This window comes from Pelodiscus sinensis, chromosome 10 (assembly GCF_049634645.1).
Source record: "Pelodiscus sinensis isolate JC-2024 chromosome 10, ASM4963464v1, whole genome shotgun sequence".
NCBI lineage: Eukaryota > Metazoa > Chordata > Testudines > Trionychidae > Pelodiscus > Pelodiscus sinensis.
In genome coordinates, this window is record NC_134720.1 from 21,020,053 (window position 1) to 21,035,167 (window position 15,115).

At 39.6% G+C, this 15,115-nt stretch overlaps 1 protein-coding gene across 12 annotated transcripts in view; it reads right to left on the minus strand.

The window, feature by feature from the left end:
* Positions 1 to 4,525: 4,525 nt before the first annotated feature.
* Positions 4,526 to 15,115, minus strand: part of TFDP2 (transcription factor Dp-2) — a 189,468-nt gene continuing 178,878 nt past the window's right edge. For 9 of the 12 annotated variants that reach the window (XM_075937639.1, XM_075937642.1, XM_075937645.1 and 6 more), the window contains 2 exons: positions 11,999 to 12,104; positions 4,526 to 10,829 (listed from right to left, as the gene is read on the minus strand). In XM_075937639.1, coding sequence (XP_075793754.1) covers positions 10,646 to 10,829; positions 11,999 to 12,104 — 290 coding nt within the window. In that variant the 3' untranslated portion in view covers positions 4,526 to 10,645. The remainder of the gene's footprint in view (positions 10,830 to 11,998; positions 12,105 to 15,115) is intronic. The other 3 variants (XM_075937641.1, XM_075937643.1, XM_075937644.1) reach the window with 2 other exon arrangements.

Consider the following 15,115-nt stretch of genomic DNA (forward strand, 5'->3'; position numbering starts at 1 on the left):
CGTGATGACAGAATGAGGAGCAATGGTCTCAAGTCGCAGTGGGGGAGTTCTAGGTTTGATATAAGGAAATATTATTTCACTAGGAGGGGGGCGAAGCACTGGAATGGGTTACCTAGGGAGGTGGTCAAATCTTTATCCCTATAAGTTTTTAAGTCCCAACTTGATAAAACCCTGACTGGGATGGTTTAGATGGGATTGGTCCTTTTAGCAGGGGGTTGGACTCGATAACCTCCTGAGGTCTCTTCCAATCCTATGTTTTTATGTTTGATTCAAAACCACAGAAGAGACAGTCATTGCAGTGAGTTAAAAACGTGGCATAGTGGGCATAGCATTTCTTTGTTTAAATACAGCTCTAGGCCACAGGAGCCACATTATATAGTCTTTTGGGGCTAAGGATTCTACTCTGTCCATCCATGAAGGCATCCCTCCAAGTGCAAGCTCGCCTTAAAAAACATAGCAAACAAGCAGAGAAAATTTCCTTGTGGTCTGCAATAGAGTTAGGATTTGCTTAATGGGTGTGAACTCCCAATCCTGCAGGTTTTTCATGTTTAACATTTAACAACAGCTAATAGACCGGAGAGCAAAAACTACTGAACCATGGGTACTTTTAGGTAACTTAGGAAAACAAGTCCTATCCAACCACACTCTTAGCCCAGCAGAGGAATCTGTCCTATCTTGAGGACTCTCCTGCCCCACTATCCCCACAAATATGATTTAGTTCTGTAGAGATCTGGAAGCCTATTTTCTCCACCTCCGCCTAAAGGAGTAGTTACAGCACACCGATGTACAACACACTGACCCTTGCAGCTCCCTCCTGCCAATCCCACAAAAGGAAGGCTTCTATGTGGACCCATACTGACTGTGGTATCAAGAGTCTTGACTTCTACATTGACTGCTTCTGAAAATGTGCACGGGCTGACATTGTCAGCAAACAAAACATAGAACTCAGTCATGCAAAATGCAATGCTTTTTACAGCCTCCAAAACAATTTTATCATCATAATAAAAGAGGCTGATTTCACCCAGAGAAGTGAAAAAACAGATCGACAGAGTCAGAAGAGTACACAGACATAAACTACTTCAATACAGGCAAAGAAAACAAAACAGAACACCACTTGTCAGCACCGAGAATCCCCAACAGAAGAGCAACAAAAATGATCAAGAGGGAAAATAAATTCATTTAGAGGTAGGGTGAGTGGATATGGTATAACGTGCAGGTACAGGCTGAACTTCTTTGGCTCGACACCCTTGAGACCTGTATGGTCTCAAACCAGGGTTTTTGCCAGGCTATGGGGAGATCAATACCAGCTGCTGCTACTGGTTATGGGGCTTCACTCTGGCAGCATCAGAGGGGCCAGCACTGACAGAGCAGGGACCAGAGGGGCACTTGTGGAAGAGGCAGGATGACTGCGCATAACTCCGTGGCCAGTGCATTCCCAGCCCCCACTGCAGAGCTGCACTTCTGGCTCCTGCCGCAGTGTTCCACAGCCAACCTGCCTCTTCCCCCAAGCATCCTCCCCAATCCCTGCACCGCCCTCTCCCTCCCTTATGCGAATACCACAAAATAGCTCTGGGAGGGTGAGGGATGTGGGAGATACAGATGAATATCAGGAAAATCTTTATGGTAGAAGTCTGTTGAATAGGAAGCCATGTCACTTCACATTTAACTTTAGATCAGAGGTTCTCAAACTTCATTGCTTTGTAATGACTGTCTGACAAAAATTACAACATGACCTCAGGAGTAGGGACTGAGGCCTGAACCTGCCCAAGCCCCACAGCCCTGGGGAGAATGAGCAAAGCTGAAGCCCAAGGGTTTCAGTCTTAGGTGCAGTAGCCTGAAACATGTAACCCATTACACAGGGCTAAAGCACCTGGGAATAAGGCCCACTACACAGGGTTTTAGCCCCTGGAAGTGGTGTTCAGGTTTGGCTTCAGCCTCAGGCCGCAGCAATTTTAAGCCAGCCCTGGTGACCCTATTAGATTGGAGTTGCAACCCACTTCAGGGTCCTGACCCACAGTCTAAGAACTGCTGACCTAGATTGAACAAAACCATAGTAAATTTACAACAGGGTACAATCATCATATTAGGTTCTTCTGAGCTGAAGACTATCCACCAGGCTACAATTACGGAATTTTAAATATTTATTTTCAAAACATCAGATTAAATTGACCTTTTCTCCCCTGGTGTTTACACTGTAAGGTGGCTTTTTGAAATGGAGAACACATGCTACGAACATTAAACTTGAGCAGCTTTTCTCTGCAACAATGTTTTGCTTAAAAACAAGAGCAACCCCAGTTGTCTTTACATTCTTTTATTCTGTTCTTCTACAATTCAGCTTCACTTCTCAAGTTATAAACAGCTGGATGCTGTTTTTCCTCCAACATGTGCATGCTTTTCACTTCAATCAGATGCGTTTATTCCTCCCCAATTTTGTTGAGTAACGTTCCCCCTTGCAGCATTTTCAGTCAACATGGGATCAGTTGAAAATACAGAAATAGTTTCTTCTATAAAATTTCCATAAAAAAATAGCAGGTATTTATTTACAAAGTGTGAAAGACTGGAAAGTAATAATTCCTTATTAGATCTAATATGCTATATATGCTAATGTCAATGTCCTCATTACGAAAGTAAAACTTTATGTACTTTGTATTTCTGTTTGTTACTGTTTAAAGCATATATAATATTATCACATTCCTTTTATGCCAATAGTCACAAACCCTGTGGTAGTAAAAACTAACATTATTTGATCAGAAAATTAAAAGCTTCATAGCTACCTTTGCTAAAATAAAACAGTAGAGCTATAAGTAAAAGATACCTAGCAAGAAAGAAACTCATGGAATATTAAAAAACTGCATCAGATTATTTGATATAAGTTGCCCAGAAAGTCTGTAATGAGTTAGATGGCAGTTTACTCTAGGAAAGTCTTTAAGCTATGTGTATACAGTACTATGAGCACTACTGCAGCACAGGACAGCTATGCCACTGTAGCATATATATTTGCTACAGCTGTGATTTTCCCATCATTATAGTAAATCTACCATGTAAGAGGTTATAGCTTGACTGATCGAACAATTCTGCTCTCTACCTACTTGCATCTACAGGTGTTAGGTTGACCTAACTATATCTTTCGCACAGGGCAAGAAATTTTGCACAGCCTTGAGCGAAGTAGCTAGGTTGACCTGTTTTAGGTATAGACTAAGCCCTAGTAATAAGGCTTTAGCCATAGAGGAATGGGGAGATGTAAAGTGCTTTTATTTAATGCATAAGCACTTCGGCAGAAAAACAGTATTTATGCCAATAAACACTTCAGGGAAAAGACCATAAGGTTATTGGATTCAGTAAGAGAACAAAATGAATCAAACCCTCATTTGATAAAGCAAACACCACTCATTTTTTAGCTGGAGTACTAGAAATAATTAAATTCCATAAAAATTTAAAGCAGCACCAGTTAGAGCCACTATAGCTGAAATTGTTTCAGGGCTTCTGTTTTTCCAGGAATTAATAAACCTTTCTTTAAGTTTGTCTGAGATGAAACTTGGCACAAAACATCCCAGCCTATGACAGAGGGTTTGTCTAGACTACATGCCTCTGCTGACAGAGGCATGTAAATTAGACATAATGACATAGTCAATGAAGCGGGGATTTAAATATCCCCCACTCCATTAGAATAAAAATGGCCGCCATGTTGTGCCAGCTCAGCTGTTTGTTGGCACAAAGTGGCAGTCAACATGGGGATCGGTCGGCAAGAAAAGCCTTTGCCGATCGATTCCTGTCTTGACTGCTGCTTTGTGCCAACAAACAGCTGAGCCGGCACAATGCGGCGGCCACTTTTATTCTAATGAAGCGGGGGATATTTAAATCCCCGCTTCATTGACTGTGTCAGTATGTCTAATTTACATGCCTCTGTCGGCAGAGGCATGTAGTCTAGACATACCCTGAGGCTACTCTTCTGTTCACTTAAATAGGTAGTAAAGTGGTTAAAACAAAGAATGGGCCTTTAAATGGCTTTAGCAATTCCAACGCAAAAAGAAAGGTTTTTAATATGTTAACTCCACAAGGAATTTAATGTTAACTCCACAAGGAAGTACTTATGTGGATAAGTACTTCAATTATCTTTAGAAATTTTCAGTTATCATACTCATTTATGTTGTAATGTCTCCATAATAGTTTGATACATAAGCCTGTTGCCCATTATATTCTTTAAGGGTGTGTCTAAACTACATGGCTCTGTCGAAGGAGCCATGTAGATGAGGCTGATCAGCAGAGGGAAATGAAGCTGCGATTTAAATAATCGTGGCTTCATTTAAATTTAAATGGCTGCCGCGCTCTGCCAACCAGCTGATGATCAGCTCTTTCTCGGCAGATCGGGGCAGTCTGGACGCTCCCCCGTCGACATGAAAGCCCTTTGTCAACCTCCCCCTTATGCCTCGTGGGATGAGGCTTACCGGGGAGGTTGACAAAGGGCTTTCATGTCAACGGGGGAGCGTCCAGACTGCCCCGATCTGCTGACAAACAGCTGATCATCAGCTTGTCGGCAGATCGCGGCAGCCATTTAAATTTAAATGAAACTGCGATTATTTAAATCGCGGCTTCATTTCCCTCTGCCGATTAGTCTCATCTACATGGCTCCGTCGACGGAGCCATGTAGTTTAGACACACCCTAAGAGAGCAATGACCTATTGCCAGATCTCATTGTTCAGAAGTGTCTACATACAATTACTGACTTAAAATGTCTCCTGTTATCATTCACAATCCTATACAGGAGACAAATAAAAATATCCAGCTTGGTGTCTTGCTCCTGGGGTAATTATTACACTCAAGTCCCTGAAGGGACAGGCTGAGCTCTGAACTCTCAGTTTTTACAGGTTTGTAATGCACAAAACCACTAGAAGCAGGACTAATCTTTTACAGTAAGAATTTTTGGGTGCTATAAAGGTTATAAAATATAGAAATTGACTAAATTATGAGCCTAATGAGAGTGTTCTGTATAAGACACGTGCCTTTGCATCAGAGAAAGGGGAACTGCATAGAATTTGCTTTTTACCGAGAAGGTGCTCTTGCGAGGAAATGTCTCTGATCAACATATTACCTGAAAAACCCAAACCCAAATCGATTATTAACCCTTACCATTAAAGGTTTAATAAACTCAAACAAAAATTCAGATTTCTGGCTAACACACTGATTTCAAGGGCATAACAGAGAGCAATCTAAAAGAGAGATATAGTTAAATAAGATCAGGCATAGCCCTTGTCCTTGGGTACTTAAGGATCATGCAATTAACAGACATCTGCAATAATGTGTACTGCTGGGTGGGTCAAGACTGAAAGTCCATTTTTGTTTATTCTATGTTAAATTCGCTCTATTACTTGCATCAATTTTAATAAGTCTAAAAGCAAAACTATCTTGACTTAGAAAAAATAAATTATTTTTTTAAAAGTATTTTTAAAATGCCTCTGGATATTTTCAAAGTGCTGTTAATTATCGGATTATTAGATTGGAGCATAAATACATTTAGAGGTGTTTTTGTTTAAGAAGTAGTATGTGTGTGTGGTTGAGGGGAGGGAGAAAGTAAAGATCACTTGACAGCTATGGCCAAGCTATACAGAACTCTTTTTCACTTACAGGAGTTGGTCTAATAAAAGATATTAGCTCACCCACTTTGTCTCTTCAATATCATGGGACCAACTCTGAAAACAATTTCTCTAAGAAAGATGTGCCAGTTTAACTAAGGCTATATCTACACTACAGCACATGTTGTATCATGAACTCCCCCCTTCCCAAGTAATGTAAGTTACACTGACACAAGTGCCAGTGTGGACAGAAGCTTTCCCACCAACATAATTTCTGTCACTCATAGAAATGGTTTTGCTCTGTTGGCACAGAGCATCTTCAACAGATGCGCTGTCACAGCCAGGCTATACACACAGACATGCTCTAGAGGTGTGATTTTAAACTGATTTAGTTGAAGTGCTGCAAACTTCTGTATGGTTTAAAGCACCCTTCTTGCAATTTAGTTTAAATCTCTGTAACTTTTATCAGAATAAGTCCCTCTTAAACCAATACAAACCCCATCTGTGGATATTTTTCTTTTCTTTTCACTGAGTTTAAAAATCACACCAATTAAATTGCATTATTTCCTTGCATAGCTGAGACCTAAGAGTAGATTAATTTTGCCACTTACTTCAGTGGAACCAATATTTGTCTTGTAGAAATGAAAAATCTGGCACAACTGCAGTGTAATCATTAATGGCCAGATTTAGTAAACAGAACTAACTTCCACACAGCAGAAATTCCATCCATCCCCCTCCTGGAAACACACACATTTTTGGTATGTTTGAGGTACAATTTAGCAGATTTTATTGACTCTTTCCCTAAAGTTTAAAAAGGCCCCCAATCCCTAAAATAAAAAGTTAAATATGCAAAAATGTTTACTGAAAAATATATTTAAAATGTATACACACAATTAAATTGGCCATGGCTAATGACTTCATGTATTTACGCAAATATTTTAGTAATCATGCCCAATAAAACATTTAAATCGTCCAGAACAGCAGTACAAAAACCAAAACAACAAAAAAGCACTCTCAATCATTAGGTCACTTTTCAAATTTTCATCTCATAATTCTCTTTATATGTAAAGTTTACTTTCTACCTACCACCAGGTAACAATGGACATATTAGCTGTACCGCCCAATATGGCAACTAAACAGAAAAGGAAGCAGTCAAGCTGTTAATGAATACCACTACAGTGGTAATATCTCCTGGTGCCACTCAGAGTTAAAGGGCCTTTTCGAGGGACTGAACACTCATTGCTCCTATTGACTCAAAAGATGTTGTAGGTGCTCAACAATTTGAAATCCCTTATTTAAAGCTCAGTTCAGATGCACCATCAGTTTCTGGTGCAGTCCTGTAATTTTGCAGCAGGCCTCATCAGAGAAGAAGGAGGTCAAATGATTTGCCTGAGCTCACACAGTGACTGCACCTGGATGAGGATCATTTCCCAGACAATAATGAAACCCTAAGACCACAACTGCCTGTGTTACAATTCTGGACTGGAATTTGAGCATAGGATCTCAAGCAATTTCTTTCTGCAGTTCCAAAACTGGTTTAATATGTTTTCATGTTTGTATGATTTAGCTGTTATCTGGGGGGTTTCAGCAGATCATTTTGTGAAGCTGATCAGTTAATAAAGCTATAGTACATATTTTTAGTATTTAAAAAAAGAGCAGAGAGGCCAGTAATGTTATGCCATGGTGCTTGCCAAAATGTGAACAATAGTGCAGAACTATTAATGGGAGTTTTGCTATGGGAGCAAGCATACCAAGTTCCTTTGAGAGACATTTTTGTCAACTTTTCGTGATTAAAGCAATACAGCTGGTCCCCAACTTACAAACAAGTTATGTTCCAAGCTCTTGGTCATAACTCAATGTGTTCGTAAGTCGGATTACATTCACTGACGTACAGCTGCGCTGCTCGTAAGTGCGGATTTCATTCATAACTCGGGTTCCGGCTGCATAGGATGTTGGTCATAAATAGAACGGTCGTAAATCGAGTGTTCGTAACTCGGGGACCAGCTATATTATTACTGATCCTTTTGGGGCTAGTTTCAGAGTGGTTCTTATTGGTTTCTTTGTTTTCGATGGTCTGCTGCAACGCTTGGTGGATGGTAAAATGGACTGGATCCTGGCTAACACGCTGACATTTTTAAGTGGTTTCATAAATAGAGAAACCACTTTCCAAAGGGATGGTCTCTAAACTAAGAACTACTGAAATAACCTGTCCCCGTCAGGTAATTTATGTTGCCACTTCCACTTCAAGTGGTAGTTACACTGGCAGCAGAGAGCAGATTATTAACAGGAGTCAAGATCGAGAACATTACCTATTTCACATTACCTATGTCTCTGACCTATGCTCATAAGATATTCCACCAGTTTTGTCCAGATTCGTAAGTAGCTTAATAAGCATAAAGGAGAATTTTCCTTGTAACGTTACAAGCCACTTCTCATCCAAATGTATGTAAACATGATAGACTGCAACAAGTCTTCAATAGGGATTCTGGTAATTTGTGAAACTCCTAACTAAATAACATAGCCATAGTCATTGTGGTCTAATAGCTAATATTGGTATTTAGAAACAGCTAAAATATTTACATGGACTATAAAGTTGAAAAAGGAATAGTTTTAATTTATCGTTTCATTATTCACTCAATGAAGTTTAGTACATTGAAAAGAGTAAAAATGGAGACTAGTTTAAACTTACATATCAAAACACTTAAGATCACTTAAGATCAACCTGTTCGGTTTTGATAGTAAAATACAGAATGTTTAAAAAAAAATATCTCTGTTCAGAGACATTTTAGGCACCAAATTGTGATGCTAAATGTAGAATCAGACTCAATTCTGAGATTTTGGGAGCTAACAGCCCTTTAAAGGCCTGGTCTACTCTAGACCTGAAAGGTCTGGTTAAGGTACGCAACTGCAGCTATGTAAAATACGTAGCTGGAGTCTGCTTAACTTAAGCCAAGCTTTGTGCTGTCTTCACAGAAGGACGCTGACAGGAGTAAATGCTTCCATCAGCTTTACTTACTGCTCACGACTGAGTAGTACTGGCATCGACCAGACATGCCTCAGCATTCAATTTCAGTGGGTCTTAACTAGATCTGCAAAATCAAACACCAGAAGATCGATCTCTGGTGTGGCAAGTGAAGATGTGGGAATAATTTCTTTTTCTGTATTTAACAATTGTACTGATATGATTTGTTGTTCTATTCCACTAAATGCAATAACTGCACTGTGATTTAACATATTTAACAGTATCTTTGGTCACAATAAAATCAAATATATAATCCAATAGTTTAGACGTTTACTTCTTCCACAGCTGGAAATAAATATTTTCAAACCATATGACCTTTCTTAAATAGAGGTGCAATTTATTCACTAACGAGGCTCAGTTTATTAACATTTTGGGTTGACATAACTGAAAATCTTTTGGGAAATAATAAAGCAAAATTACTACTACTCCAATGCCTACTTCTGAAGTGTGAGCATTATTTTTGCTAACTTGACAGTATAAAATTCAGATTCCATTTTTCCTTTTTAAAAAATCCCATGAAAAGAGTTGCTTTTACTTAAATGTTCCCCTGCAGTGCCAGCATCATGTCAGTTAGTGCAGAACAGTTGGAAAATGGAACTAACTACGGTTGAACCTCTCTAGTCCGGCATCCTCTGGACCTGACCAGTGCCAAACCAAAGAATTTGCCAAGCTATGGGAGGTCAATATTGTCTAGCAACATTACCAACACTTTCACTGCTTACTAGGCACTTAGAAGATATATGGGGTAAATCAGAGCTAAACAACAGTACACAACACTGAGAGCCAGGACAAGTGTCTGTAAACAAACTTTATGGGACCTGGAAAACTTGGCTACACCCACGATTAGAAGAGATCCGGCAAAATAAAATCATGCCAGACCACAGATGTTGCCAGAACAGAAAGAGGCGAACTAGAGAGGTTCAACCTGTAGAAACAAAAAAGTTAATTTGATTAGTCTGTTTTCATGGTTCTAGCTGAGTGAAATGCAAAAAAATCAAACTTCATACATAGTGAAAATTTAAATTTTCACAAGAATCTTAAGTTATTGGTTGCTAAAATAATATTTTATGTGACTGCATCCCTTGAAAATTAAAAAACTGCCTGAAAATGTTCTTGCTATAGAGAAATGTTTTTGCTATTATATTCCATTTGATTTTCTAAAGCAGGTTAAGGTTTGTATAGAAAGTCAAAGAAGAATTTATTTTTAAACTACCAAACAACTTATTAATACTATTTTCTTTACTAACATTTTTTTCTAAAATAAGATCATGTTGGTGTAGAGAACACTACCATTTTTATCCTGACTATATGTAATGGCTAACAGTAATTAGTTATTTATAATAAATTAGGCCCAATATATCAATGGAATAAAGTAATGGAAAATTATGAACCCTTCAACAGAAATATACTAATTTCATTCTTTACAATAGCTAAAATGGATTTAATCTAATTCAAGATTAATTTCATCACTTGTATTTTATATTACTTTAAGACTCTTCTATACAACAAGTTGAACAAAACAAAACAAACATACTAATAGCCCCTCCCCATAATGGTTTTAATACATAAGATATTTAAAATTATCTATTGTAGCTTTTTAAAAAAAGGTAGCAGAGTCTAAAGGCAGTGTAAGAATCAGTATCTGGTGATTGAGACTATAGTCATCTCCATTCTGAGTGGGATAAATGTGGGGGGAAGAAAGACTGCAGAAGCAACATCTCAAGTTATGAAAAATAAACTTGTGCACGTAGCATTTAGTTTGCCAAATCTTCAGGGACTTTGCTTTTTTTCCTTGGTTGTAGTTGAAATACTTTGTTTGCTCTGTGGCAGTATATTGCACTGTGTTCAGTTATAAAGTTTTCAATCTGTCTCTTAACTTTGGGTGCTTTTCGTGCGGGCATGTGTGTGTCCATGTGCGTGTGTGCAAGTTTCAATTTAGTTTCACTGAACACAGTGCAAACAAAGGCAAGAAACTAAAGTTACAACATCAAGACTAGGCGCTCACACTAAAAACATAAAAGCAGCATCTTGTATATTCTGTTTTCTACTGTCTTCATTCTGGGGAAGAGGAATCATCATCATCTTCATCTTCATCTTCATCATTGAATGAGCATGGTGTTTCTCCTCGTGACTCTGAATAACGTGATGTTGCACTGCTGGACTGTTGACTTCCAGGGGCAAGGAACTGGCCAGTTGCTAAGGCCACTTCAGCATCCAGACACAACCCTAGATTTCCACTATCAAAACAGAAAAGTCATCCTGTAACTTGAGAGAATTTCTCATGATATTTGACATTTTTTTGTGCTTCTTGATTTTATTTAAAAAAGAAACTAACAACAAGTAACTTGAGTTAGGAACTCTTGGGGCCAGAAAAAAACAAAACAGGATTTCTATCCAAATACAGCATGACAAACATTTTGGGCTAGTGATCAATTTATATTTTAAAGCCAATTCACAACCAAGATATTTAAAAACTGAAGTGACGATTAGGCAGTGTGGAATTTATAACTTTTGCCAGTACCATCATGGAAACAACATGTAAAGACATAAAACATTTAACTTAAAATACTCAATGTTCCAACTTGGATGGACATGAAAAAAAATGTCTCGTACTACTCCATACTGATGAATAATGTATACATAAGTCTGAACTGTTCACACATAGTTCTGAATTATGAATAAAAATTTGTAGATCTTTCTAAAAGATGAAGACACATCACTTTTTCAAGTGTCCTATACAAACACAGTTTGTCCAATTAACCTCAAAAGTACACACTCTCTCCCCTCAACTCAGAAACTATCTGTGGAAAGAAGCCTTTTATCAGAAAGTTAGAATGTTCCAAAACTCTGTCATCACAGAAACTTATTTTGTATACATTTGAAATGTTACTGTGACACCTCTGTAATGTTTCAGTGTAGAGATTACCTATGTTAACAGGGCAGGTTCTGTTGTCAGTATAGGATGCACTTTCCCTAGGGCTGGTAGCTAGGGTGACAGAATTCTTTGGTCAACATAGTGCTATCGATATCAAGGGTTACCTGTGTCCAGGATGAGGATTTTTCACGTGTGAGTGATGTAGCTAGATCGACCTAACTTTTTAGTGTAGTCCAGGCCATAGTGTCGTCCTTTATATTTAATTGGGGAGAACTTAATTCCTGTGCAGTAATATCCTATTTTGAGAGGATTAGTGGTGGTTAGGAATATTGAAGGGCTATCCTATCAGGAGAAATTAATAAGACTGGAACTTCTCATCTTGGAAAAGAGATCACTAAGTGGGGATGTGACAGAAGTCTATAAAATCATGCCTGGTGTGGAGATATTCAGGGTGAATTTTGCACTTTATTAATAAGAGTATCACAGCAATCTAGCCTTTACTGTTTGAAATAGAAAAATCACCCTGGTTACCTTGATTTAGAAATAGAGGTACCGCCAGACACTTCTGAAGATGAAACTGGCTGAGCTGAGTTTAAAAGTAATCCCTGGTTCAACCATGAAAGTCCTGTAGACATATCTAAAAGAAAATACACAGTTACACACTGAAGTTACAGAATATTTTAAAGAGGTACCCATGTTAGTCTGTTTCAGCAAAAAACAACAAAGGGGTCTGGTGACACTTTAAATGCTAACAAATTTATTAAGGTATAAGCTTTCATGAGCTACAACTCACTTCAGATGGTGAAAAGAAAAGAAAGAAAAAAAGGGATATGGAGATGCAAGTGTGACATTGGTACTCATTAAATCGGAGTGGATGTAGATCATTTCCAACAGTGGTGAGAAGGTGAAAGTACTCGAGTGGGAAGTATTCGCTTTTCTTTCTTTACAATGCTAGAATCTGTATTTAACTTGCTTTTGGATATCTAGATTTAAATGTAGGCACCACATATTCATTTTGCACCATTAATTATAATGTTGCAAATACAATCATCATAATCAAAAGTGATATTCAGGAAACGTTCAGTGTTTATTTTCTACTAATGACTTTGAGATTAAATTTGCTCATTGAAAGTGTCAAATAGGTTCCAAATACTGCAACTTCAAGATCAGCCTAATATCTAAATGCTGGCTATAACTATACTTAAACCTCTGAAAACAGGAGTTATGACATGCTAAACAGCCTTATCATTCAACTTTAACTCTACCACATGGAAAAAATTTAAACAACAAATAGTCTTGTAGCACCTTAGAAACTAACAAAAAATGGAGATGGTATCATGAACTTTTGTGAGCACAACCCACTTCTTCAGATGAATGGAATTTAAAGGGTCCATTTTTCAAATAAATAGCACAGAAAGGAGATGGGGCGGGGAGAGGAGGAAAAAGAAGGAAAAAAGGGGAAATTATAGTGTCCATGCTAAATGATGCTGATTAGAATACTTAGTATTCACTTTAAGTACTCTTTGTTCGTTTTTTTATGTCATTAGGATGTGCAATGTAGTGGGCCATCCAGCCAACATTTTTATTTACACTTTTGTGGTAGGTATCAAGCTTGTAATGAAATTAAGTTCTGTAGTTTCCCTGTTGAGCTGGCTTTTGAAATTGGCTTGAAATAATACGGTGACTTTGAGATCCATTAATGAGTACCCAGGAGCAAGTTAAAATGTTCCCCAACAGGTTTCTGTGTGTTGCCTTTTTTGGGTATCTGATTTGTATCCATTAATTCTCTCTTATAGAGACTGTCCTGTTTGGCCAATATACAGTGGGGCATTGCTGGCATTTGATGGCATAGATCACATTAGGGGATGTGCAGTTATATAAGCCTCTGATGTGGTGGTTTACGTGGTTAGGTCCTGTGATATCACCTGTCCAGATGTGTGGACAGAGTTGGTATCGGGGTTGATTGCAGGGGTGGGTTCTTGGATGAGCATGATGGAGGTGTGCTGTGTGGTTATTGGAAAGCATTTGTTTGAGATTGGGGTGCTCTTTAGGTGAGGATTGGTCTGTCCCCCAAGACTTGTGAGAGTGAGGGGCCATTTTCCAGCCTAGGTTGTAGACTGTTGATAATGCGTTAGAGAGGTTTAAGTTGGGGGCTGTAGGTAATGACAAGTGGTGTCCTGCTGTCTTCTCAGTAGGGCCTATCTTGAAGTAGCTGATGTCTGGGTACTTGTCTGACTCTGTCAATCTGGTTTTTTTACTTCTCTGGGTGGGTATTTCAGTTTTAAGAAAGCTTGATATAAATCCTGTAGGTGTTTGTCTCTGTGCGATTGGAGCAAATCTGGTTGTATCTTAGGGGCTGGCTGTAAACAACTGATTCAGAAATGTGTCTTGGATGGAAGCTAGAGACATGTAGGTAAGTGTAACAGTTCGTAGGTTTCTGGTATAAGGTGGTGGAAATGTGTCTGTCCTGTAATTGTACAGTAGTGTCAAGGAAGTGGATCTCTTGTGTGAACTGGTTCAAGCTAAGGTTGATGGTAGGGTGAATGTTGTTGTAATCTCTGTGCAAACTGGATTATTTAAACTCCATTCATCTTAAGATGTGGGTTGTGCCCACAAAAGCTCATAATACCATCTACATTTTTTGTTAGTCTCCAAGGTGCTGCAAGACTATTTGTTGTTTTTAAAGATTTTCCAGTTACAGACTAACCTAGTTACCCCCCAAACTCTACCACATGGAGTTGGCAAGAGCCAATGCAGATTACTTTAAATATGTTTCAGCCAGGGCTGACCTAAAACAAGAAGAAGCAAGGAATGACATAAATGTGGTATGTTGTACAGAATAATATTCTCTCATTTGTCTATATACATTCCAACATACACAGTATGCTGTAGGTCCGTGGTCACCAACCCATCGATCGTGATCTACTGGTCGATCTTGGGGGCCCGATCAGTCGATCACAAGGCTTTTGGGGGGCCCCCCTCACTGCCCCCACCTCCAAAGATGAATGCTGCGCTGATACTACCTCCAGGAACAATGGAAGTAGCACGGGCTTCCAGCGGGTTCAGGAGAGTTCTGCAGCCGCGCACCTGGTACCAGAAGTGTGCGGGCTGCTCTTCCTTCCCTCTGAACAGCCGGCACAGTACCTAAAATGCCAGTCCATTGCCTGCTGAAGACTTTGTTCCTCTGCTGCCTTCCTGTGCACGGGGAAGTGGTTGGGTGTCCCGGACTGCGCCGGCTCTGGCTGCTCAGGCAACGCATGCTGCTATGGGGAGGGGAGGAGTAAGGTGCAAGTTTCCCTTGTGGTTGGCGTGGTCTGGGACTCCCCTGTCCCCCACAGGCAGGCAGCAGGGGAATAAAGTCCCCAGCATGCGCTGCCCAAGTGGCTGGGGCTGGCATAGTCTGAGACTCCCCTTCCCACTGCCCGAGCAGCTGAAGCCGGCACGCTGGGGATTTTATTCCCCGGCTTCCTGCCTGGAGGGAGTGGGGGGAGTCCCAGACCACGCCAACCACAACCGCTCGGGAAGCTTGAGCCTTACTCCTCCCCCCCGCAGCAGCACGCACTGCCTGAGCAGCCAGAACCAGCGCAGTCCCAGACACCCAACCCCTTCTCTGTGCGCAGGAAGGCAGCAGGGGAACAAAGTCCCCAG